The sequence below is a fragment of the Stegostoma tigrinum genome, chromosome 11 (assembly GCF_030684315.1).
Source record: "Stegostoma tigrinum isolate sSteTig4 chromosome 11, sSteTig4.hap1, whole genome shotgun sequence".
Lineage (NCBI taxonomy): Eukaryota > Metazoa > Chordata > Chondrichthyes > Orectolobiformes > Stegostomatidae > Stegostoma > Stegostoma tigrinum.
The window spans coordinates 15,679,995-15,707,346 of record NC_081364.1 but is presented as its reverse complement, the minus strand read 5'-3'; the positions used below and the strand labels follow the sequence as shown (position 1 = coordinate 15,707,346).

Sequence of the window (27,352 nt, the reverse complement as noted above, 5' to 3'; positions counted from 1 at the left end):
CTAAGAATTCACTGCATTGTAGCATCGAGTGGAGTGCTCCATTAATTCTAGATCCCTTTAAACCCTCAAAGCTTTCCACAATTCTATCATCAAAAACAAAAAAAGATTAAAGGCCATTTCAGCGGTGAGTGTTAATTCTGATAATGCTTATTTGTAACTAGAAAGGCTGATGTCCAAACTGCATGTTTTATGGTTGTTAAAATGCAAGATCAGAACGTGCAAGATCAAGAACACCAACATATCAGATTACAGAGACATAGCGACCGTTCTCTTTCATACTGAAGAATGTATTTGCCTTACTTGACATTTGATGCATCATGTTCAAATTGGGCTCATTAGTTAAATTTCAGTACGGATCTTAAGATCTCACAAATAGAAATGGTGAAACATATTTTTAAAAAGACTGACATGTACTCTCACCATGGAAGAGGCCTTTTTGGCCACAGCTTTGCTGTGATAAGACATTGGTCTGAAACAATTTTGAGCAGCTATGATGGAAAAGACCTTAAATGAGGCAGAAATTCGGGGGGGAAAGCAGATTTTACAAAGTAAAACCACTAAACAATGCATAAAATGACCTTTGCACTTTGTTCTTGCAAACAGATTCAGTGCCATGTGGCTTCAATGCACAAGCACCAACATAACACTTGAGTAGTTGCACACAATGTCTGACTCCAGGTATGAATTGGTTGGGAATTTACCAGTATGGAGGTACATAGATATACGCAGATGTTCCGTAAGCCCTGTATGTGGTGCAGTGGCTCAGTGCTTAGCACTGCTGCCTCACAGCGCCAGGGACCCAGGTTCAGTTCTGCCCTCTGGCGACTGTGTGGAATTTGCACATTCTCCCTGTGTCTGAGTGGGTTTCCTCCTGGTGCTCTGGTTTCCTCCCACAGTCCAAAGATGTGAAAGCTAGATGCATTAGCCATGCTAAATTGCCCAAAGTGTTCAGGGAAATGTAGATTAGGTGGGTTATAGTTGTTGGGCCTGGGTGGGATGCTTTGAGGTTCATTGTGGACCTGTTGAGCTGAAGGGCCTGCCCTCACACTGTAGGGATTCTATGATTTGTATACCCACATATTTCTGGTAAAATCCTTGATTAACATTCCCTGGTGCCTCTATTTTCTTTAGATAATTTAGTGACCAAAATTGCACAGAGTTCTTTCATGTGCGCTCGAACTAAAAGTTCAGTGCAAGTTTACTATGAGCTGCTAAGTTTTCAATTCTCTTCCTCCAGAACAAACACTATGCGTGTTTTATTTTCTTACGAAAACAGAATTGCCAGAGAAGCTCAGCAGGGCTGGCAGCATCTGTGGAGAGAAAAGCAAGTTAACTTTTTATGTTCAGCAACCCATCAATTCTGAAGAAGTTGTGAATAAATGTGCTGCCATCTGACCTGCTGAGCTTCTCCAGCAATTTCTGCTTTTGTTGTAGATTTCCAGCATCTGCTTTTTATTTTAAAAACAGCCTGGCAAACACATGGCACAACCTGTGGCAATACATGCGTTTGTACTCCGACCTCCATAATCTTCCTACAAAAATGTATTACTGCACATTTATTTGTGTTTTATAAATTACTTGTCAATCTGCAAGTAGGCAAGGGTAATATAGTACGCATAATTTATCTCCCAAAAGGCCCTCAAATGAAGTTCCACATATTGGCTGGATATTCTGATGACCAGGTTATTGTCGGAGTTGTATAGACTGTAATTGCTGTCAGGACCATGCAGAATCCTCAATGCCAACTCCGTGAGAACTGCCCAGGAAATTGAAACTTGCAGTGGGCTTGGCCACTTGCTGTGCTCCAGCCGCACTTATTCCAGTCCACTTGCTCATTTCTACCATTAACCTTCTCATTGCATTCATAGGGTACTTTTCTTCCATAATTTTCTGATGATAAATTCACCGTGAGCCTCGCAGCAGCAGATATGAAGGAGAAACAACTTCTGATTAGATGAACAGCCTTCACAAATCCTAAGTCTCTGAGATCATAGAATCTTTACAGTTAGCGAGTTTTGAGAAGATTTGTAGCTCAGGTTGAGGTTCTGGATGTGAGTTTGCTCGCTGAGCTGGAAGGTTCGTTTTCAGACGTTTCGTCACTTTTTTTTATTTGAAAAAATATACTTTATTCATAAGATGTACAAAAAATAAAACATATTTATACACCTACCCAGTCATGCAAGCCGCTCCGGTTACCCAGGGGGTACATACATCAACTAAAGGAAAAAAAAACAAACAAAGAAGAAAAAAAAACAAAGCAAAAAAAAACCCCGGCAGTCGTCACCCCGCACAGTCCCAGTTGGCCCCCTGACCAGTTGGGGAAGGCGCCAGCTGGGCCCAGTTACCAGATAGGGTTCTTTTTCCTATTCTGGACGAGGGGGTTCATACCGTGGTCTTTCCCCACCCCGCCTTGGTGGCGGCTGCCCCAAGCTTTAGCGCGTCCCTCAGCACGTAGTCCTGGACTTTGGAGTGCGCCAGTCTGCAACACCCGGTCGGGGTCAGTTCTTTCAGCTGGCAGACCAGCAAGTTGCAGGCAGACCAAAGAGCATCTTCCACCGCATGGATGGTCCTCCAGGCGCAGTTGATGTTGGTCTCAGTGTGCGTCCCGGGAAACAGCCCGTAGAGCACGGAGTCCCGCGTCACAGAGCTGCTCGGGACGAACCTCGACAAATACCACTGCATCCCCCTCCAGACCTCCTGCGCATAGGCACACTCCAGAAGGAGGTGATCGACAGTCTCGTTCGCCCCGCAGCCACCTCGAGGGCAGCGTGCGGTGGCGCAGAGATTCCGGGCGTGCATAAAGGATCTCACTGGCAGAGCCCCTCTCACCGCCAGCCAAGCAATGTCCTTGTGCTTGTTTGAAAGTTCTGGCGATGAGGCATTCTGCCAAACGACTTTGGCAGTCTGCGTGGGGAACCACACGACGGGATCCACCCTCTCCTTTTCCCGAAGGGTCTCGAGGATACTACGTGCTGACCACTGCCTGACGGCCTTGTGGTCAAAGGTGTTTCCTTTCAAAAATTTTTCCATGAAGGACAGGTGGTACGGAACGGTCCAACTACTCGGAGCGTTCTGCGGCAACGAGGCCAGGCCCATCCTTCGCAACACCGGGGACAGGTAGAACTTCAGTAAGTAGTGACACTTGGTGTTTGCGTACTGAGGATCTACGCACAGCTTGATGCAGCCGCACACAAAGGTAGCCGTCAGGGCGAGGGTGGCGTTCGGTACGCCCTTTCCCCCATTTTCCAGGTCCTTGCACATGGTGTCCCTGCGGACCCGGTCCATCCTCGACCCCCAAATGAAGTGGAAGATGGCCCGGGTGACCGCAGCAGCGCAGGTCCAGGGAATAGGCCAGGCCTGCGCCACATACAACAGTACCGAAAGCCTCTCGCACCTGACAACCAGGTTCTTACCCGCGATGGAGAGGGACCGGAGCATCCACCTGCCCAGCTTCTGCTTCAATTTGGTGATATGCTCCTCCCAAGTCTGAGTGCACGCCCCAGCTCCACCAAACCAAACACCCAGCACCTTCAGGTAGTCTGCCCTGACGGTGAAGGGGATGAAGGAGCGGTCGTCCCAGTTCCCGAAGAACATGGCCTCGCTCTTACCCCTATTGACTTTGGCACCCGAGGCCAGTTCAAATTGGCCACAGATGTCCAATAGTCTACTCACCGACCGACGATCGGTGCAGAAGATGGCGACATCGTCCATGTACAGCGAGGTCTTGACCTGAAGGCCTCCGCTGCCTGGGATAGTCACGCCCTTCAGGCTCACGTCCTTCCTGATGGATGCGGCAAAGGTCTCCACACAGCACACGAACAAGGCAGGAGAGAGCGGGCAGCCCTGCCTGACTCCAGATCTAACAGGAAAACTGTCCGATTCCCACCTGTTGATCGAGACTGCGCTAATGATGTTGGCGTAGAGTAGCCGGATCCAATTGCGGATGCCCTCCCTGAACCCCAATTTGGAGAGGACGTCCCTCATGTAAGCATGAGAGACCCTGTCGAAGGCCTTCTCCTGGTCCAGGCTGACGAGGCAGGTGTCCACCTGCCTGTCCTGTACATAGGCGATCGTATCCCTGATGAGCACAAGGCTCTCAGCGATCTTCCTGCCTGGCACAGCACAGGTTTGGTCAGGGTGAGTCACCGACTCCAGGACAGACCTGACCCGGTTGGCTATGACCTTGGCCAGGATTTTGTAGTCAACGTTCAATAGTGAAATGGGACGCCAATTCTTAATTTCTTCCCTCTCCCCCTTCCTCTTGTAAATGAAGGTGATGATGCCCTTCCTCATGGACTTGCACATTTCCCCTGCCCGACGCGCACTATCGTACACCTCCAGCAGGTCCTGGCCGACCAGGTCCCACAGAGCGGAATACAGCTTGACCGGTAAGCCGTCGCTCCCGGGAGTCCTATTCCTCTCCAAGGACTTGAGGGCTCTGGTCAGCTCGTCCAGGGATATCGGCCGGTCCAGCCACTCCCCGTGCCGTCGTCTAAGACCTCCGTGATAGACGACAGGAACGACTCGGAGGCCGTGCTGTCCGTGGGCTTTGCATCGTACAGTCCGGCATAGAAGGATCTGCTGATCCTCAAAATGTCGGGCCGAGACGACGTCACCGAGCCGTCGTCCTCCTTCAGCCGGCTAAACACAGAGCCCTCTTTGTGCACCTTCTGAAAGAAGAAACGCGAGCACCTCTCGTCCTGCTCCACGGAGCGGACCCTGGACCAGAAGATTATCCTGGAGGCCTCCGCGGCGAAGAGCAAGGCTTGCTGGCCCCTCACCTCGTGGAGGTCCTCCGTGACATCAACCCCCATCAACTGCAGAAGGAGCAGGTTCTGCACCCTTTTCTGGAGTCGCGACAGCTTTCCCCGCCTCTCTCTCGCCTTCCGAACACCCTTGAGGACAAAGAACCTCTTGATGTTCTCCTTCACCGTCTCCCACCAGTCGCCCGGAGACTCAAAGAGGGGTTTCACGGTTCTCCAACCGGCGTACTCCCTCTTAAGCTCCTCGACGTTCTCTGGGGTTAACAGAGTCGTGTTGAGCTTCCACGTCCCCTTGCCGGCCGGCTGGTCGTCCTGTAAGTGACAGTCGGCCAGCAGGAGGCAGTGGTCAGAGAAGAACACCGGCTCGACACCGGTGGACCTGACCGAGAACGCCCGTGACACGAACAGCAAGTCTGTCCTTGAGCGAATAGACCCGTCTGGCCGCGACCAAATGTACCTCCACTGCGCTCCATCTGCAGGTTTGCTGAAGACGTCAAGCAGCTTGGCGTCCTTCACCGTGCCCATCAGGAATCTGGACGTGACGTCCAGTTGACTCCCCCCACCCGCTGTCCCCACGCCGGATCTTCCATCTGCATCGATGATGCAGTTGAAGTCTCCGCCCAGGATGACCGGCCTGGACGTAGCCAGCAGGGGTGGAATCCGCTGCAGGACGGCCAACTGCTCACTCCGTACCACTGGGGCGTAGACGTTGATCAGCCTCAGGGGAGCGTTCCTGTAGGTGATGTCAGCCACTAGGAAGCGCCCCCCGCCCCACCACCTCCTGAACTTGAGAGATGATGAAGTCGCGCCCCCGCAGCAGAATAGCCAGGCCCGAGGAGCAACAGACGTTACCCCCCGACCAGATCGAAGACCCACAGGTCCAGGCGCCAGACCATTTCCCGTACCTGCCGAGGTGCGATATTCCGCACTCCTGCAGAAGCAGGAGGTCCGCCTTGACGGTGGTCAGGTAGGCCAACGTGGATACACATCTTGCGGTGGACTTGACACTGCGCACATTAATGCTCGCAACTCGTACCCCCATTGTGGGCAGTGACCACAAGACCCTCCCCAAGTCCAAGGTCCAGCCCCTCCATCTGTCCCTTCATGCCCATTGCATGGGCTAACTGCTCGACGCTCTTCGGGCTGAGGAAACCGTCCGTGCTGCCTTCCGGGTGGCATCCCCCTGTTGGGGGTACGGAGGCAGGAGAGTCCGGCTCTGGGTCAGGCTGGGGACACGCTGTTTCCTCCTTCCCACCTGGAAGTTCCGGGGGGCCCTCCAGTGCCCCAGCAGCATGTGACTGGGTGTCGGAGAGAGCCTCAGGACGCCTCCCGTCACCTGGAAGCGTGGTGCTGCTTTCCTTCTCCCTTGAGATCTTTAGCTTCTGCTTTGGGCGGGCCCTCTCCGAATCCCCCTCGTCAGAGGAGCTCTTATAGCCCCCCTGTAGCTGCCTCTTCCCGCCTGATGGTTGCGGTTCCTGGGCCCGCCGACGCACCTTCCTCCTCCCTTTCCGGACCGTCGTCCACTCCCCTGGGTCGCCTGTCGCCGCCTCCATCGACTCCGGGTTGTCGGGGCGGACCGGAGCCTGCAGGCGCGCTTTGCTGGCCTCGGGCCCATCCTGCGGGGCTGGGTCCTCCTGCACGACCTGGCCCTCCTGCACATTAGCGGGGTCCTTGCAGGGCCCTGGTGCCTTCCTCTCCTCCGGGGGGGCTGGCCCCGCATTGCCCCTGCCGGCGACCTAGGCGTAGGTGGTCCCCCACTGTGGGCATGCCCTGTAGAGGTGGCCCGCTTCCCCGCAAAGGTTGCAGCTTCTCTCTCGTGGGCAATCCTTTGCAAGGTGTCCCTCCTCCCTGCAGATGGTGGCTTTGCAGTCGGCCACCACGTGACCTGACCTACCACAGGCATGGCAGACTTTAGGTTGCCCTGCACAGGTCAGGTAGCCCTTGCTCCCGCCGATCGCAAAGCTGGACGGTGGGTGTACAACGTTCCCGTCCGCGCCCATCCTCAGCGTCACCCTGACCTGCCTCTTACTGGTCCAGATGCCAAAGGGGCCCATGATGTCAGTTAGGTCCCCTTCCACCTTCACGTACCTTCCAAAGAAGGTCAGGACATCAACTGCTGGCACATGCGGGTTGTACATGTGTACAGTCACCATACGGCCCCTCTGCACCGGCATCACAAACAGCGGGACAGCGGTCAATACAGAGAGGGGGCCCTCACCTCCTTTCTCCTTGAAAACCTCCAGGGAGCGGTCGCAAAGCTTGGCACTCCTGAAGGTCACATCGTAAAAACCTCCTCCAGGGAAATCCTGCAGGCAGTAAATGTCCACAGCAGCGAACCCACAACAGTCCAACAGGACCCTCTTCACGAAGAAGGTGCGGTCCACAGGTGCACCTTCATCCACCTTCTTTACAGAAGCACGGATGGTGTTCCGGACCCCCTGACCTGGGGCACGAGCACTTGCTGCAGCCATCGTTGCAGGTTGGCTGCTCCCCTGAACCAGCGTTAGGCCGAAGCCAGCATTAAGATCCACTGGCCGCAAGGGTGCACAGCCAACCCGACGTCCTCCTTTCACCTCCAACACAGCACTCTCCTTCTCTCGGTCCACAAGAGACTGGGTCTTTATTTTGTTCCACATGTGAGCTGGTTCACTGAGCTGTAAGGTTTGTCCCCAGATGTTTCGTCACCATTCAAGGTAACATCATCAGTGAGCCTCCGACGAAGCGCTGGTGTTATGTCCCGCTTTCTATTTATCTGGTTAGGTTTCCTTGGGTTGGTGATGTCATTTCCTGCGTCGGTGATGTCATTTCCTGTTCTTTTTCTCAGCGGATGGTAGATTGGCTCCAAATCAATGTGTTTGTTGATGGAGTTCCTGTAGGAATGCCATGCTTCTAGGAGCATGGCATTCCAACAGGAACTCCATCAACAAACACATTGATTTGGAGCCAATCTACCATCCGCTGAGAAAAAGAACAGGAAATGACATCACCAACGCAGGAAATGACATCACCAACCCAAGGAAACCTAACCAGATAAATAGAAAGCGGGACATAACACCAGCGCTTCGTCGGAGGCTCACTGATGATGTTACCTAGATTGGTGACGAAACGTCTGAAAATGAACCTTCCAGCTCAGCGAGCAAACTCACATCCAGAATCTTTACAGTGTGGAAACAGGCCATTCAACCAATTGAGTCCATACTATCCCTGAGACTCTGCATTCCCCATGGCTAATCCAACTAGCCTGCAAATCCCTGAACACTATGGGCAATTTAGCATGGCCAATCCACCTAACCTGCACATCTTTAGACTGATGCAGGGAAAATGTGCAAATTCCACTCAGACAGTTGCATGTGGGTGGGATCGAACCCAGGTCCCTGGTGCTGTTACGCAGCAGTGCTAACCACTGAGACACCATGCCACCCCATATTTGGGCAACTTTTATCTGATTGTGCATGCGAGTGAATCATCATGGAACTATTCTGGGGCTTTGCGGGGGTGTGGTGGGGGGGCAAATCTGCCCACCATCCCCGTTTAATTTCAGTTTTGGTATGTACAGTTTGGGCCACCATATTTTAAAGATGATTAACAGACATTGAGAGAGGGTACAAACAATAGATAAAGGATCATATCAGAACTTCAGGAAAAAGATGAACAGGCTGGGCCTTTAACAAAAACAAAGTTGCTGGAGAAGCCCAGCAGGCCTGGCAACATCTGTGAAGGAAAAAAACAGAGTAAACGTTTCGGGCCCGATGACCCTTCCTCAGAACAGGGTCTCTAATGCGTTCAAAGGTAAAGGCTATAGAATGACTGAATAGAGGTCTTTAAAATGATGAAGATCTTTGTAGACACTGAGAGGTAGAAAACTGGAGGTCATCAGTAAGAGATTGTCACCAAAAAATTCACTTGAGTTCAGAACAAACTGGTCAACCTGTACACTGGTGAAAATGTGCAACTTTCTACTAAGGAAGTGGTTAAATCAAACATATATGTATTTCAGGGAAGGCGAAATAAGCATGAAAAGGAGAAGAAGTAGGGAGGATTATTCTGATCAAGTTGGATAAGGAAACATGGCTCAGTGGAGTATAAATCCTGGTATGGTATGGTTGGGCCAAATAACCTGTTTCGTGCATATAAAATCCAGCTCATTTTATTTAGCATCCAATTACTTCTGTGCATAAAACCTGAACTACAAAAAAAATGGTTTAGAAGTAACAGACAAGGATATTTATGTTATTCATGTATTATGTTATTCATGTAAATTGCAAGGAGATATTTTGAAAGGGAAAAGTTTTATCTTTCCGAGAGCCTTAAAGAAAATAACCTGGTCTTCATGGATTTTTAAAAGGTTCCTCAGGTTAGAAACAGTTTGGGAGAAGAGTGGCAATGCTGATAAAATTATGTATTTATAACTGCTGTCCTATACGTGCTTTACAATAGTATCTAATAATTTTCGAGTCACAGATGTTAAGTAGTAGGATGTGAGTTTACTGGCTGAGCTGGAACGTTCATTTTCAGATGTTTCATCACCATTCTAGGTAACGTCATCAGTGAGCGTCCAATGAAGCGCTGGTGTTATGTCCCATGGCATTCCAACAGGAACTCCATCAACAAACACATTGATTTGGAGCCTATCTACCATCCTCTGAGAAAAAGAAACAGGAAATGACATAACCAATGCAGGAAATGACATCACCAACCCAAGGAAACCTAAACAGATAAATAGAAAGCGGGACATAACACCAGCGCTTCACCAGAGGCTCACTGATGTTACCTAGAATGATGACGAAATGTCTGAAAATGAACCTTCCAGCTCAGCGAGCAAACTCACATCCAGAACCTCAAACTGAGCTACAAATCTTCTCAAAACCCGTTAAGTCGTAGGATCAGAAAATTCTTCAGTGGAGAGATCTTTAGCCCTGACACAGAATCTGCCTAATGTGCATTGTCCTTTCGCAGTGTTGTATAAATGATCTGAGATAAATAACTGACACTGCAGCCTGATATGATCTAAAAGTTATATTTTTTGTCTGGGGTGGATCTTAACTTCACACATAGTGTAAAACTGGACTGGAGTGAGTTGGCAGCCCACTTGATCATCTCTCCTAACTAAAGTGGAACCAACAGTCAGAACATTTTCTATAACAGCGTCATACAATCACACAGTCAGTGTCTACCCGTTAATCTTACTAGGTGTTGATTCTTTGGTGTTGACACATTTTCTGGAACTTCATTGAAGTAACCATTCTTCATTCAAGAGTGAGACATTGATCAGTAGGTTGTTACAATAAAAGGTTCTTGTCCTGCTAACATACAGGGTGACTGAATACTTCTTGGGAGTTTGAGCTATGGGGTGGTTCAGTTATAGCAGCCCAAATGTTGTTATGCCTGAAACCAATTAACACTGCTTAGGATAGGGCTTCAAACCTCAGTACTTCTACACTGTGTGCCTAACTATTACCTGATGGATCTCAAGCATTTGATTTTGAAATCAAATCAAGTGTGGAATTTCTTCAGTTTCCAAATGAACTTTGTTGGTTTTTCTCTTACAGAATGGTCTGTTTGGGAGTGGTTCACCAGCCGCTGAGGAAAGAGCCATAATAATGTTATCAGGTCTCACACTACTCGCATGTTTCCTATTTTATCTCTCTACCCATCCAGCTATCATCTGGGGAAATGAATTTAAGCCAGCAGCAGCCTCACCGATGATCCACAATAAGCCATTTATTGTGGTTTGGAACACACCTACAGCGGGTTGTAAAACAAAATTTGATGTTGATTTGGATCTGAGCGTCTTTGATATTGTTGAAAATGAAAATGAGACCTTTGTTGGAAAGAATATCACCATATTTTACAAAAACAAATTAGGACTTTACCCATACTACACCAGTGAGAGGGTTCCAGTGAATGGTGGTCTCGTGCAGAACACCAGTCTGTCCAACCACCTCACAGTAGCTTCAGATGACATTTCCATTCTACTGGACAAAGAATTCCATGGGCTCGCAGTGATAGATTGGGAAGAGTGGCGACCACTTTGGGAACGTAACTGGGGCCTTCTGCATATCTACAAGGAAAAGTCTGAAGAACTAGTAAGAAGAAAATACCCCTATCTACCAGAAAGTAAGGTTCTCCAGATTGCCAAAGAAGAATTTGAAAATGCTGCTCAAGATTTTATGAAGCAAACATTAAAACTAGGACAGACTCTGAGACCAAAGGGTTACTGGGGCTATTACAAATTTCCAGACTGCTATAATTACTTTAAAGAAAATGAAGCAAACAATTACACAGGCCATTGCAAAAAGGAAGATATCCCTAGAAATAACGAATTAGCATGGCTCTGGAAGGCATCGCGATGCCTATATCCAAGTATCTACATCCCTGAGAAGCTAAAATCCTCAATTAATACTCAAAAGTTTGTTCACTACAAGATTAAGGAGGCTCTCCGTGTTGCTGCCCTTGATTCAGCCAATGATGCTCTCCCTGTTTTGGTTTACTCCAAATACTCGTACATAAAAACACTTGACTTCCTGACTGAGGTGAGCAAGACATTGTTCCAAAATAAGCCAAATGGCTGAAATCACATTCAATAAAACAATTTGTGATGCTGCTGTTGTGGATGATGATACTTGAATTTCAGTCTCAGCTTAACCATTTTTCTAAAAACCAAAAGAACTGCGGATGCTGTGAATCAGGAACAAAAACAAGATTTCTGGAAAAGCTCGGCAGGTCTGGCAGCATCTGTGGAGGAGAAAACACGAGTTAATGTTTCAGGTCCGGTGACCCTTGCTCAGAACGTTCTGAGGAAGGGTCACTGGACCCGAAACATTAACTCTGTTTTCTCCTCCCCATATGCTGCCAGACCTGCTGAGCTTTTCCAGAAACTTTGTTTTTGTAAGCCATTTTTCTATTTGGGCTTTCTTCATGCCAAGGGTGGGTGAAGTGAAGAAGCAAGCAGAGACATAGCTCCTAACAAAGGAGGCGCTGGCATTGTAATAATGTCACTGGACCTAGTAATCCAAACTCCAAGACAATGTTCTGGAGCGTGGATTCAAATCCCACCATGGGATTTCGTGAAATTGGAAATCAATAGATTTCTAGACTAGAGGGAAAATTGGAATTAATGTTTTGTGTCCACTCATTCTGTGTCTGTGTTTTCTCTCAACAAATGCTGCCAAATCCACTGCTTTTCTCCAGCACAGTCTGCATTTCATATTTTTAGCATGTGCATTTTTTTATGTTTAGTTTAGTATTTGTATGGCTAGAACGGTCCAATCCCATTCAGTTTCTGATCAATGGTGACCCTCAGGATATTGATATTGGGGGAATACATTGGTGGTAATGTCATCGAATGTCAAGGATGATGGTTAGATTCTCTCTTGCTAGAGATTTTCCTTGATGTCCATAGTCTGAAGAAATTTAGCAACTTCTATCTTGAACATACTGAGAGAATGAGACTTACAGCCCTTAGGAGTAGAGAATTTAAAAGATTTAGCATCTGTTTGAAGAGATACTTCCACACCTTAATCCTAAACTACCTCCTCCCTTTCCTGAAATTATAACCACTGTTTTAGACTCTTCAGACAGGACAAATATCGACATTCACCCCGTCATGAGCTGTAAGAATTTTGTAAGTGGCAGTGAGTTCATACCTCATTCTTTGAAACACTGGGAAATACAGACCAATCCCCACTATCTCTCCTCATAAAACAATCCCACCATCCCAGGGATTAATCTGGTGAACCTTCATTTTGGAAGGTCGAATTTGAAAGCTGAGTACAGGATCAAGGATAGGATTCTTGGCAGTGTGGAGGAACAGTGGGATCTTGGTGTGCAGGTACATAGATCCCTTAAAATGGCCACCCAAGTGGACAGGGTTGTTACGAAAGCATATGGTGTTTTGGCTTTCATTAACAGGGGGATTGAGTTTAAGAGTCGTGAGATCTTGTTGCAGCTCTATAAAACTTTGGTTAGACCGCACTTGGAATACTGCATCCAGTTCTGGTCGCCCATTATAGGAAAGATGTGGATGCTTTGGAGAGGATTCAGAGGAGGTTTACCAGGATGCTGCCTGGACTGGAGGGCTTATCTTATGAAGAGAGGTTGACTGAGCTCGGACTTTTTTCATTGGAGAAAAGGAGGAGGAGAGGGGACCTAATTGAGGTATACAAGATAATGAGAGGCATAGATAGAGTTGATAGCCAGAGACTATTTCCCAGGGCAGAAAAGGCTAACACGAGGGGTCATAGTTTTAAGCTGGTTGGAGGAAAGTATAGAGGGGATGTCAGAGGCGGGTCCTTTACACAGAGAGTTGTGAGAGCATGGAATGCATTACCAGCAGCAGTTGTGGAAGCAAGGTCATTGGGGACATTTAAGAGACTGCTGGACATGCATATGGTCACAGAAATTTGAGGGTGCATACATGAGGATCAATGGTCGGCACAACATTGTGGGCTGAAGGGCCTGTTCTGTGCTGTACTGTTCTATGTTCTATGCTCTATTACGCTTCATCTTGGCAAATACATCGATCCTCAGAAAAGTGAGCCAAAACCCTACAAAACCTATCAAACCTACTAAATCCTATACTCAGCTGCCAGTTCTGGTCGCCCTATTATAGGAAAGATGTGGATGCTTTGGAGAGGGTTCAGAGGACATTTACCAGGTTGCTGCCTGGACTGGAGGGCTTATCTTATGAAGAGAGGTTGACTGAGCTCGGACTCTTTTCATTGGAGAAAAGGAGGAGGAGAGGGCACCTAATTGAGGTATACAAGATAATGAGAGGCATAGATAGAGTTGATAGCCGGAGACTATTTCCCAGGGCAGAAAAGGCTAACACGAGGGGCCATAGTTTTAAGCTGGTTGGAGGAAAGTATAGAGGGGATGTCAGAGGCGGGTTCTTTACACAGAGAGTTGTGAGAGCATGGAATGCGTTTCCAGCAACAGTTGTGGAAGCAAGGTCATTGGGGACATTTAAGAGACTGCTGGACATGCATATGGTCACAGAAATTTGAGGGTGCATACATGAGGATCAATGGTCGGCACAACATCGTGGGCTGAAGGGCCTGTTCTGTGCTGTACTGTTCTATGTTCTACGTTCTAATACTGCAGATGAGCTCTTTTCAAGGCTATACACAACTGAAAGCAAACCTTACTCCCAGACTCAATTTCCATTGCAATAAAATCTAATGATTGTTTGCCTTCGCAACTTCTTCATACACCTATATGCATTAATTTTCAGTGGATTAGGAACAAGGACACTCAGGACCATTTAGACCTCCACACTTCCTGACTTCTGACCATTTAAAAAATATTCTGCCTGTTTTTCTACCAAAGTGAATAACTTCAAGCTTAACTCCATTATTTTGTGTCTGCCATATTTCTACCCGTTTACTCAACCTTTCCAAATATCAAAACAATATTCTGAATTGATATCACTGACTATCGCATGTGACAAAGGGGAAAACAAAAACATGACAAAGGAGAAATAAATCAGAAAGACTGGGCTTCAGTGAGATGGCAGTATCCCAACCCTGTGCAGCACTAGAGTATGAGCATCCACTTTAATGTGAGCTTTATTTGGGAAATAGAAGGACTAAGAGAAAAGACAACCAACCTTAGGTGGTTTTGAGCATTGCCCATCAACTTTAGTGAGTGTGAGGGGCTTCTCCATTTTGGCAGTTCATGCTTGCTGTTGTATGTTTCTCTAAGTGATATAAGAAGTATTTTGATTTTCTGATGTATTGAAATTCAGCTCGATCAAGAGTACTGCTGTTCCTAGTATGTAATTAGCATTGCTTTTCATCTTTTTTCAGATTGACTTAGTACATACTGTCGGAGAAAGCGCAGCCATGGGAGCTACTGGAGTGGTTCTATGGGGGGATATGGAGTTTGCACGTACAAGGGTTAGTATTTATTTCCCAGACATGTAAACACATTCAGCTGGCGATATGTGACGAGCAGCTGTGCATGAGCTGCAGACAATATTCTAGGGTAGCCCAAGCAGTAACTTATTCACAGTTAGTCTGAATCACTTCCACCTTCTGATACATTCCTCAGGTACATTCCTCCAGTGGGAGCTGCTTATTGTAGAGTGAGAACCTAAATCTGTTATTCCATAATAGAACTCATTAGCATGCCTAGATCTCTTGTTAGAATTACTGTATTTTCCAGGATATAGAAAATGCTGAAATGAATTTTAATCTCTTAGCAAGTGTTTGTACTCCTATTAGGAGCGCTGTGAGGCACTGAAGAATTACATTGACAAGGATCTTGGAAGATACGTTCTCAACACTACTACAGCTGCCATGTTGTGCAGCAGGATTTTATGTAATGGTCATGGACGTTGTGTGCGAAAGGACCCAGAATCCAGAACGTATCTACAGCTTGATCCCAGAAGCTTTGAAGTTCTCTATGTTCTTAGTTCTACTGGTCCTGCAATAACAGCCCGTGGAGAATTACGTTCTGAAGATGTGCAAAACATGAAGGAAAAGTTCACATGTCAATGCTACAGGGGATGGATAGGGCCCCAATGTCAGAGGATTGGGAAATCAGATTTCTTTCTTCCTTCTTTTTAATAGAGTCATAGTTACAGCACCGAAACAGACCCTTCGGTCCAACTTGGCTATTTTCACCAGATACCCTAAATTAATCTAGTCTGATTTGCCAGCATTTGGCCCGTATCCCTCTAAACCCTTCCTAATCATGTGCCCATTCAGATACCTTTTAATGTTGTACACCCTTCACCACTTCCTCTGGTAGATCGTTCCATTCTCTGTGTGAAAAAGGTGCCCCTTAGGACCCTTTTAAATCTTTCCCCTCTCACCTTAAACCTATGCCCTCTAGTTTTGGACTCCCCTACCCTGGTAAAAAGACCTTGGCTGTTCACTCTATCCGTGCCTTTTACGATTTCATGAACCTCTATAAGGTCACCCCTCAGACTCCAACACTCCAGGGAAAAGAGTCCCAGCCTATTCAGCCTCTCCCTATAGCTCAAAATCTCCAACCCCAGCAATATCTTTGTCAATGTTTTCTGCACACTTTCAAGTCTAACAACATGTTTCCAAAGTAGAGAGACCAGAAATTGACATAGTATTCCAAAAGTGGCCTAACCAATGTCCTGTATAGCCTCAACATGACATTCCAACTTCTTTATTCTGCAGTGACCAATAAAGGCAAGTATACCAAATGCCTTCTTCACTATCCTATCTACCTGTGACTTTACCTTCAAGGAACTATGAATCTGCATCCCAAGGGCACTTTGTTCGGCAACACTCCCCAGGACACGACCATTAGGTGTAAAAGCCCTGCCCTTATTTGCCTTACCAAAATGCAACACCTCATTATTTGTTTAAATTAAACTCTATCTGCCACTCCTCAGCCCGTCTGACCAAGATCCCATTGTACTCTGAGATAACTTTCTTCACTATTCACTACACCACCATTTTTGGTGTCATCTGCAAACTTACTAATCATTCTCCCTATATTCATATCCAAATCATTTATGTAAATAACAAAAAGCAGTGGACCCAGCAGATCTTTGTGGCACATCAGTGGTCACAGGCCTCCAGTCCAAAAAAAACCTTCACCACCAGCCTCTGTTCTCCTACATTCAAGACAATTTTGTATCCAAATGGCTAGCTCATCCTGGATTCCATGTGATCTAACTTTCCTAACCAGGCTACCATGTGGAACATTGTTGAACATCTCACTCAGATCCATATAGACAATGTCCACCACTCTGCCTTTATCAATCTTCTTCAAAAACCTCAATTAAGTTAGTGAGACACAATTTCCCACACACAAAGCCATATTGGCTATCTCTAATCGGCCTCTGTCTTTCTAAATAGAGGTAAATCCTGTCCCTCAGAATTCCCTCCAACAACCTACTTTAACTTGAACTCCTTAAGTTCTGCAGCTAAATGGACAGTTTTCTCATACAAGGCCAGAGGGAGCGTCTCAATAGGCTAATTCATTTGTTGCATTCCCCATGTGCACTTTGCAAAAGGCCACCATGAAACTGCATTCAGAAACTGAAGCTATCAAGTGAATGTTGATCAATGCTTGGTCAAGCAACAGAGTTCACAGATCATCCAGCTGAAAGGACGCTATATTTTGATGCGCAGCCTTTCCTGTGTTCAAAAGATTCACAAGAGACATCAAAGTTCACCAATCTTTGGCCTTGGGACTTTTGGCCAACCAGGACATGGGCACACTATTGGATATGCGCTCACCGGAGAAAGGGAGTCACCACCAGGATAGAGTGAGGCTAGGCCAGCAGTGCTGTGGGATATGTCTATGGAGCCAGGAGGAATATTCTTGTCTGACGTCACAAGTAAGATCAATATCTTTCAGCCCTGAATCATCGTATCTGTTAGCAAAGAGTTTTGTTCCATCTTCCACCTAGGTGTACCATAAAATTGGAATTGAGGTCCTAACTGTGCCATTTGGATCTGTGATAATGAGAACTGCAGATGCTGGAGAATCCGAGATAATAAATTGGGGAGTTGGATAAACACAGCAGGCCAAGCAGCATCTCAGGAGCACAAAAGCTGACGTTTCGGGCCTAGACCCTTCATCAGAAAAGGGGAATGGGGAGAGGGTTCTGGAATGAATAGGGAGAGAGGGGGAGGCGGACTGAGGATGGATAGAGGAGAAGATAGGTGGAGAGGAGAGCATAGGTGAGGAGGTACGGAGGGGATAGGTCTGTCCGGGGAGGGGATCAAGGGGGCAGGATGAGGTTAGTAGGTAAGAAATGGAGGTGCGGCTTGAGGTGGGAGGAGGGGATAGGTGAGAGGAAGAACAGGTTAGGGAGGTGGGGATGAGCTGGGCTGGTTTTGGGATGCACCGGGGGGAGGGGATATTTTGAAACTTGTGAAATCCACATTGATACCTTTGGGCTGCAGGGTTCCCAAGTGGAAAATGAGTTGCTGTACCTGCAACCTTTGGGTGGCTTCATTATGGCACTCATGGCATCCTGAGCCTCCTGCAGTGCCATAATGATGCCACCCGCAGGTTGCAGGAACAGCAGTTCATTTTCTGCTTGAGAACCCTGCAGCCCAATGTATCAATGTGGATTTCACAAGCTTCAAAATCTCCCCTCCCCCCACTGCATCCCAAAACCAGCCCAGCTCGTCCCCACCTCCCTAACCTGTTCTTCCTCTCACTTATCCCCTCCTCCCACCTCAAGCCGCACCTCCATTTCCTACCTACAAACCTCATCCCATTCCCTTGACCTGTCTGTCCTCCCCAGACTGACCTATCCCCTCCATACCTCCTCACCTATACTCTCCACTCCACCTATCTTCTCCTCTATCCATCCTCAGTCCGCCTCTCCCTCTCTCCCTATTTATTTCAGAATCCTCTACCCATCCCCCTTTTTGGATGAATGGTCCAGGCCTGAAATGTCAGCTTTGGTGCTTCTAAGATGCTGCTTGGCCTGCTGTGTTCACCATTTGGATCTGTGCCGGGTCTGTTTCAGCCAGACTGTTCAGCACACATAATAAGATTCCAGCCGAGGTTATTCCCATCCTGTTAATACCAAGTTTCTCCACCTGAAAAGTCGTACTTTTCCATGTTTCCTTTCCTCATTTTCTTTTGTAACCCCATCACCACACCCTATACTCAACTGAGACACCATCAGGAATTGGAGCCTTTGTAGGAATATTGCCTAGTCAGATAGTTATGGGATGGCAGTAGAGGTATTATTACTTCAAACATTTTTTGATTTGATTTAACTCACCAGCAAATATTAACTTCTTATCCTCACATATATGACCTCAATTCCCAAGAATAACATCATAAAAATACATCTAAGAACTGATCATTTTAGATTGTTACAGGTCAGAATTTTCTGTGTTTCTGGCTGAAAGGTCTGCTGGTATTTGTTGTGAACAACTATACCGGAACGACGTCTATTTAGGCAAGTAGGCTTCCAAAATTTTATCGTGCATATGTAAAATTCCCAGTCCTGACCATCCTGCAACCATGTCTCCAAAATCACTACTAAATCATATTCATTCGCGATGATTGATGACATTAACTCATTTACCTTATTTCAAATGCAATAAGCATTCAGGTAGTCTGCCTTTATGCTAGTTTTTATACTTCTATTTGAATTCTAACAGCTCCATTAATAACTCCCGAGTTTTCCTTCCTCTTAACTTCTTTCCTAGTCTTCAATGTAGTTAAATCCTCTTGCACACGTTAACCTGCTGCTTTCTTTTCTATTTACCATTATACTTCGTGTCGTTTTTCCCTTGTCTTCCCCCCAGTTTACTAGTTTAAAGTGCTCGTGACTAGGCTATTTATCCTTTTCGCTGGAACACTGGTTCCAGATCGGTGAAGATGGAGACTGTCCCATTGATACAGACTCTCCTTTTCCAAAGCCAATGCCAATACCCCATGAAACGGAATCCCTCTATCCCACACCAGCCATGTGTTTACTTCCCTAATTTTCTTATTCTTCTGCCAATTTGCACATGGCTCAGGTAGTAATCCAGAGATTATAAACCTTCAAGGATCTGTTCTTAGTACATGATAATCCCCAAACAGATCCTCCTTCCCAGCCTTACCTGTGTTGTCTGTCCCAACGTGGACCACAACAACTGGACCCTTGCCCTCCTGCTCCAATATCCTTTCAAGCCGGTGCCCTCACCTTGGCACCAGGTAGGCAACACACCGTGTGGGACTCTTGATCCTGCTTACAAAGGATGCTAACAATCCCCCTGATTATAGAGTCCCCTACAACTAGCACTTGCCTTTTTGCTCCTCCCTTGTGAATGGCCTCCTGTATCACAGTGCAGTGGTCAGCTGGCTCATCTTCCTTATAGCCCTTTTCCTCATCCTCACAGGGAGCAGGTACCTCATACCTGTTGGACAAGGTCAAGAGCTGAGGCTCTCCTGCTCCTGAAATCACAATCCCCAAACGTGCTTCACTTGCAATCACACGCTGCTGACCTTGATCGCTGACTGAAGTACTTGGTCTACTAGGAGTGACTGCTTCCTGAAACAAAGCATCTAGGTACATCTTCCCTGCCTTGATGTGCTGCAGTGCTTGCAGCTCAGATTCCAGTTCATCAATTCTGAGCCAAAGTTCCTCGAGCAACCAACACTTGCCGTAGACGTGGTCACTACAGCTTGCAGTGAGAACTGCCAGCTCCCACGTTATACAGCTACAACACATCACCTGCCCAGCCATCTCTACTCAGTTAATTAATTTATTAAATAGTTTTGGAGTGTCTTTTTTTAAATTTAGAACAGGTTTCCTACCAGCCAATCAGGTCACAGCCCTCCTGTGACGTCTCTTTTTCAATTTAGTTTTAGTTACACCGAGTGCTCCTCCCTCAGACCCCACAATCCCTGAGGTAAATTAGATTTATATTACCGTGCGCCGTGTGCTTCTCCCACTGATTCTGCTGCCTGGAAGCATAGCATGGCGTGCCCACACCAGCTGGAAGGTGGATTGATCATGCTCATGATTGTGTGGCTAAACAGATTTTAATTATCTCCTAGTTGCATTGAAAACAGGCACTGAGATGGCAAGAAAAATGCAGAAGTAATTTGTGAAGAAACCAATAAAATATTTTCATGAATCTTACTTAAAATCAGTATTTTTTATAAAAATAGAAATTCAAAATTCTACTCAGTTAATTCTACTGAGGAATAAGATCATAAGATTCCTCAAATAAAACTAAATAAGTTTTACTCCTAAGTAAGTACTACCTTAATTAACCACCTCTACTCAAACTTAGAATCAACATTAGTGAAATATGAATTAACGGGAAGATAGCAGTCCATTGTAAACAATAAGTCACGTATGAAATGGCAGGTATAACTGGTGTACCATTTAGTATACGTGCTATTAATTTCAGTCTCAGAGCCCTCCAAAGCTCTATGTTTCTCATAAGGAGTCTCACCTTCTTCTCTTCTACATGAACCCCAGCTGAAACCAACACACAACCAACCTAAATTCAATATGCACAGCCTTCACCAAAACAGCTCACATCTACAGAAATTCCATTCGCTTACATTAGTCTGGATGGTATAGAACCACCAACGTTATCTTCAAGTAACAAAAATGGCTTCATAACTGTATATTTGCCTATTGTCATCTTCTGAATCTGACCTCTGTTTTCTTCAAGTTGCCTGTACTGTACCACCAGAATCATCATCTGGTGGCTGAAGGCTCTGTTTCTTTTTACCTTTCTACCAATTTCAGTGTCCTTCGAAACTGAGAAGGTTAGTTTTCTTTCTTATTTTCTCATTTCAGTCAGGGTTTATCTCAGAAATACAGCTTTGAAACCATGGTTTCCATCGGAGTCACCTGTTCCAAATTGTCCAATTGTGCCACTGTAGATTTCACAACTTGAAGCTGCAGAAAAGATGGGCCTTCCATTATTTTCTCCAATCCTGCCAAGTACATTTTCCAAACCTCTCAGTCACAAGAACAGGGAAAGCAAAATAAGGAGAATAAATAAAATACCTCTCACTGTACATGTATTCAAAGGTTGCTAAACTTTTCTTTAATATGCCGTAACACTCAGTACATTTTGGTTACTTTTAATCAGTAGGAAGTTGGCAATGCTGGGAACATCAGCAATTATGGCCCATCTCTTGATTGCCTTTGAAAAGATTGTGGTGATCCACTTTGATGAACATAGAATCACAGAAGTATTAGAGCACAGAAGGAGGCCATTTGCCTCACTATAACTGCACTGGCCAAAACATTCTTGCCTCTGAAACACAAGGTTTTGACTTTAAGTATTACACTAATGAATTTAAGGATCACATTGTCGGCGCAGTGCTGAGGAAGCATCGCACTGTTGGGAGATGCCATCTTTCAGATGAGATGTTACACAGAGGTCCCATCTGTGTGTTTGGGTGCTTGTAAAAGATCCCATGGCACTATTTTTCAAAGAAGAATGTGGAGGGGGTAGTGTTAATGCTATTATCCTCATGAATGCCAATCATCATTGCAGAAAAATCTTTTCAAAAATATTAATGGGATATGGCCTTTGCTGACTAAACTAGCATTATTGCTGATTACCCTGCAGAAGGTTGCATTCTGGAACTGCTGCAATCCCTGGTGTAGGGATACCCACAGTACTGCCAGGAAGGGATTTCAACCCAGTAATAGTGAAGGATTGGTGATATATGTCCAAGTCAGGATGGTGAGTGGCTTCAAGATGAACATACAGGTGGTGGTGTAATTATCTAAGCGTTGTCAAATTACTGTTTCATTCCTGTAATTTGCTGCAATATGGATGTTAGTCTTTGATGCCACCACAACCATAGAGAAACAGCCTTCCCTGAAAGTATTGTGTACAACATGCAAAAGAAATTTCACGTGAACAGCGGAGGCTGTAGTAACAATTTGCACAAAAATTCACCATGGATTCAGTCCGGAATACAGCCTTATTGAATCCCGTCAGGGATCATGATATCATTGCTTAAATCATTCAGAAAATGCCTGTGAAAATATCCTTGCAAGTGTCACTCGTTTTCAAACTTACTAAGTCGAAACATGTCATATAAAGAAGAGTGAAACTCATTCTGGAGCCTAATATCAGAAAAAATGTTTGGAGTTTGTTACCTTGTGTGCAATTAAAGATGCTTTTGCTTAATATTTGATACTTTATAATATTATATTTCATTACTCTGTTGATAAGGTGCGTGCAATACACTGCATTTCTACTTGTTTGAAACTATTGATTGCTGCACTAATACATTATGTCCCAGATTAACAAAATACAGTTATGTGCCTGTAAATTCTCCCTGTTGAACTTCTGGTCTTAGCAGTGTTGCAACCAGTTGGTGCTGAGGAGTCTGGTTTATTTGCTGCATGAATGGAATTCTTTTTATTTCAAAAATATAAGTATACAATGTACTTTATTCATGAAAGTTCATTGTATACATACACAGTCATAAACACAGTTCGGCCTTGCATTTGCAATAGCAAACAAATATTGGAATATTGGGTCTATTCAAACTAACAAAAGACAGCTCTTACACATACAAGACCATATTTACACGCACTTGAGGCACTAGTAGGGTCCAATAACTGAATGGACCCCTATATGAACTTTGGCAGAAAGACCTCAGATGGTAGTCTTTTCCCACTGAGTCTTAGTGGCATTTGCCCCTAGCTTTAGTGCATCTCCTAGCACCTAGTGGATGGAAAGTTATAAACTGTTACCCCACAGTGTTTTGGCAGCCAGTTCCATGTGAGTTTTAGGGTGGTCAAAGAAAAGCTTGTCCACTTATTCCCAGCTGTACAAAGTACACTATAAGAAAGGAAAAGGGGAAGAAAAGCAACTTATAAAAATAAAACTTTCTAAGGGAACATAGAGGGACTAGACGAAAGAAGGTTTACTAGCTAACACTTCAGCTGGAACAATTGCATAAAATAGACTATGTCAGTGGCTCAACAATGTTTGTGGGTTAATAGATGCAGGGTGGCAGCCTGCAAAGTGCTAATGGAAAACAGTGAGATGTCATTACAAACAAAAGAGGAAACACTGAGATCTAATTTAAAGACGGACTGTTGTAATTAAGATACCAATTTCACTGCAAATGTTTTGTAGGTTTTTGTTAGTATTCCAAAATTTCAAGAAATGCTAGAATACATTTTATTATCAAGTTTTATTGCACTATATTCTCATCATTCCTTTCACTTATTTTTTTAAAGAATTAATGTTTGAGTTGGGATTTTTCTACAGTTAAAACGCACATTAGTTTCACAGACTATATGGTGAACCCATCCAAATGGATGAGCCTGAATGATTCACAAAACCATAGATCCAATTGAATGATTGTTACAGTATTAAAGTGCCAAATGTTATAGCAAATACTGCACCCAGGAAGAGTATTGCTCTAACATGAAAATGGCAATAACAATATTTCCATTATACACATTTTAGCCATTATCATTTGCATTAGGACATCAAAACTGAGTGTAAAACTTTCCATCGTGAGCTGTTAGAACATAGAACATAAAACAGTACAGCACAGAACAGGCCCTTCAGCCCACAATGTTGTGCCGACCATTGATCCTCATTGCTATTTATAATTCCAACATACTATGTGTCAACCACTGATATCCATTTCAAATCCACTGACTCCCACAATTACCTCAATAACACCTCCTCTCTCCTACCCTCCCACAAAAACTCTATCCCATACTCACAATTCCTCTGCCTGTGCCATATCAGTTCCCAGGATGAGGCACACTACTCTAGGACTTCCCAGATGTCTTCCCACTTCAAGGACAGTAGTTTCCCCTTGTCTGTTATGAAGGATGCCCTCAACTGCATCTCCCCCGTTTCCCAATCTTCTGCCCTCAAACCATCACCCCCCCCCAACAACAATAAGGATAGAGCCCCTTTGGTCCTCACATTACCACCCCACCAACCTCCAAATACAATGCATCATCATCCTCCAACATTTCTGCCACCTACATTCGGACCCCACCACCAAAAAAAAATTCCGTCCCCACCCGTGTTCGCTTTCAGCAAGGACCATTCACTCCGCAACTCCTTCATCAGCTCTACACTCCCCCGACCCCTCCACCACACCTGGTACCTTTCTCTGCAACCACAGGAGATGCTACACCTGCCCCTACACCTCCCCTCTCACCTCCGTCTGAGGCCCCAAACAATCCTTTCAAATCCAGCAGAGATTCATGTACACTTCATCATTTGTATCCGTTGCTCCCAATGTGTTCTCCTCTATATTGGGGAAACTAAACACAGACTCAGGGGTTGGTTTATGGAGCATCAGCACTCTGCATGAACCAACCAAACTGACCTTCACGTTGTCATCCACTTTAATTCTCCATCCCACTCCCCTGATGACAAGCCCATCCTTGGCCTCCTCCACTGTCAGAGTGAGGCTATAAACTGGAGGAAGAACACTTCATATTTCACCTTTGAGCTTACAGCCCAATGGCCTGAATATTGACTTCACCAGCTTCAAAATCTCTCTTCCCCCAAACTGCCATCTTCTGACTCACTTATCTGCTCCTCGCTTCCCACTGACCATCCACAATAACCCCACCGAGGCATCCACCTATCTCCATCTCACCTACTCTTCTGCCAGGCCCACGGTGCTCCCTCTTATTTATTTCTGGGTTCCCCTGCCCCTCCCCAGTCCTGATGAAAGGTTTCAGCCCAAAACATTGACTTTCCTGCTCTCCAGATGCTGCCTGACCTGTTGTGCTTTTTCAGCTCCACACCTATTGACTCTAGCTTCCAGCATCTGTAGCCTTTACTGTCTCCAAGTTACTGAGAACATATATGACCAGTATCAACTTAAAGCACATCTAGTGGAAATGCAATCTATTGTTTACTGTGAAGCCAGCCACCATGTCTTCCTAGTTAGTAATATCTTTGACTTTGTAATGGATGGTGTTTAGATAATTACTAATACACACACCATTTTGTTTCTTCATGTAGAATTTTATGATATGTACAAGATGTTGGAATTGGCAATGTTCCATAAAAACTGGTAGGTAGAACCCTGTGAGTTTTCACAAATAGTGTAGTGGGTTGTTTAATGTACTGATTACAAAGAAAGTTACTGCAAACAGGGAGTATAGTTTTGAACATGCTGTGCTGGTGTTTGTGGGTTTTTGAGGTGTAAACTAAAGTGTTTACTAAACTTGATTCACATGCAATAAGGTGACTGCTGCTGGGTTTTGGAGTTGAAAGCACATGGGAATGAACTTTGACCTGCAAGACTAAAACAGATCAATTTTGATAAAGCTATTTAGGGAATTATTTATCCTTCCTGGATGATATAACATGGAATTTGGAATTAGAAAACCTTTAAACACATAAAATAGCTATATGGACCATTTTGTCAATGCAACCCAAATCTAATCCAATGCAATATTGTGAGTTTAATTTTAAATAACTTTTGTTGATATCCTTTATGCAACTTAATATATCTTACTACAGCTTTGCTAAAGCAAAGGTTATACAATTGGTTACATCCTGCTTTGTAAAGCCTAAGAAGTAGTGATTTTAAATCCCAGCCACACTAGAACAACTACAACAGTGATCCTGTGCCTCTAAACAAAACTAAATCTAACAGCAAATTAGCATATAAGTCAGGGTGAGAAACCCAAAAGCATCAGGATTCTTCATAGATGTAGATCTTAATTAATTAACTTGTGACAGTAAAAAATAACATTAATTTGAAGGGTGATTGCTCAAGGCCCACAAAATACATTATAAAAGTGCAAAGAAAGTCTTGGATTTATAAAGTGATTTTCACTACCTCTGGTCATCATAAAACACTTTATAACAATGAAGTACTTTTTGAAGTGCAGTCACTTGTAAAATAGGAAACTTTGCAGACATGTTGTACACAACAGGTTTCATGTCAAACAATGTGGTCCTCATCAGATCGTTTGTTTTAACAACATTCAAAATATTGGCCATGCCACCAGGGATAAATTTCATGCTCTTCTTTGAAGCCATTTCAGATAAACATCAGAAATAGGAACTGGAGTAAGCCTGAGATAACAAGGTGTCGAGCTGGATGAACACAGCAGGCCAAGCAGCATCAGAGGAGCAGGAAGGCTGAAGTTTCGGGCCTAGACCCTTCTTCAGAATTTTCTGAAGAAGGGTCTAGGCCTGAAACGTCAGCCTCCTTGCTCCTCTGATGCTGCTTGGCCTGCTGTGTTCATTCAGCTCGACACCTTGTTATCTCAGATTCTCCAGCATCTGCAGTTCCTACTATCACTGGAGTAAGCCTTTTGGGTACACTTTGCCTTTCAATAAAATCATGATAGGCCTGATCATGGTTGAAACTCCACTCAACCTTCCTGCCTGTCCCAAAAACCCTTGACTCCACCATAGAAAAAAAACCCATTGAAGCCAGATTTAAATATATTCAATAACCCAGCCTCCAGTGGGAGGAGAATTATGAAGTTTCATGAATCTCTGAGAGAAGAAAATCCTCCTATCTCAATCTAAAATTAGAGATTTCTTAATCTGAAAACCTCTCCCCATAGTTCCAAATTCCCTGATGTGGAGAAATATCCTATGTATGCCTATTCCATCAAGTCCTCCAGAACTGTAATTTGTTTCAATTAAATCACCTTTCAATCTTTTAAACTTGAATCAATATTGGCTCAACCTGCTTAATTTTTTCTCCATAATGACTGTCCCTGCATCCAAGGAATCATAGCAAAGGCTATGGGACCTGACAGCATTCTGGCAATAGTACTGAAATGTTACGCTCCAGAACTTGCCACTCCTCTAGCCAACCTCTTCCAGTACATTTATAACACTGGCATCCACCTGACAGTGTGGAAAATTGCCCAGATATATCCTGTATATAAAAAGCAGGACAAATCCAACCCAGCCAATTACCGCCCCATCAGTCCTACCCTTGATCATCAGTAAAATGATGGAAAGTGCCATCAAAAATTTTATGAAACAGCACCTGCTCCGCAATAACCTCCTCACTAACATCAACTTGCGTTCCGCCAGGGCCACTGAACGCCTGACCTTATTACTACCTTGGTTTAAATATGAACAAAAGAGCTGTATTCCGGAAGTAAGATTGACAGCCCCTGATTTTAAGGCCAC

The 27,352-nt window shown here is 45.1% G+C and overlaps 2 protein-coding genes across 8 annotated transcripts in view; both read left to right on the top strand.

Annotated features, from left to right (window-relative positions):
* The window catches only part of LOC125460344 (hyaluronidase-1-like), a 66,667-nt gene extending 51,325 nt beyond the window's left edge, over positions 1-15,342 (top strand). For all 6 annotated transcript variants that reach the window (XM_048547733.2, XM_048547734.2, XM_048547736.2 and 3 more), the window contains 3 exons: positions 10,313-11,296; positions 14,570-14,659; positions 14,987-15,342. In XM_048547733.2, coding sequence (XP_048403690.1) covers positions 10,313-11,296; positions 14,570-14,659; positions 14,987-15,331 — 1,419 coding nt within the window. In that variant the 3' untranslated portion in view covers positions 15,332-15,342. The remainder of the gene's footprint in view (positions 1-10,312; positions 11,297-14,569; positions 14,660-14,986) is intronic.
* Positions 15,343-16,959: 1,617 nt separating this feature from the next.
* Positions 16,960-27,352, top strand: part of LOC125460279 (interferon-related developmental regulator 2) — a 57,372-nt gene continuing 46,979 nt past the window's right edge. Inside the window, exons 1-2 of one of the 2 annotated variants that reach the window (XM_048547555.2) lie at positions 16,960-17,088; positions 25,208-25,259. In XM_048547555.2, the coding sequence (XP_048403512.1) occupies positions 16,960-17,088; positions 25,208-25,259 (181 nt within the window). The remainder of the gene's footprint in view (positions 17,089-25,207; positions 25,260-27,352) is intronic. The other variant, XM_048547556.2, reaches the window with a different exon arrangement.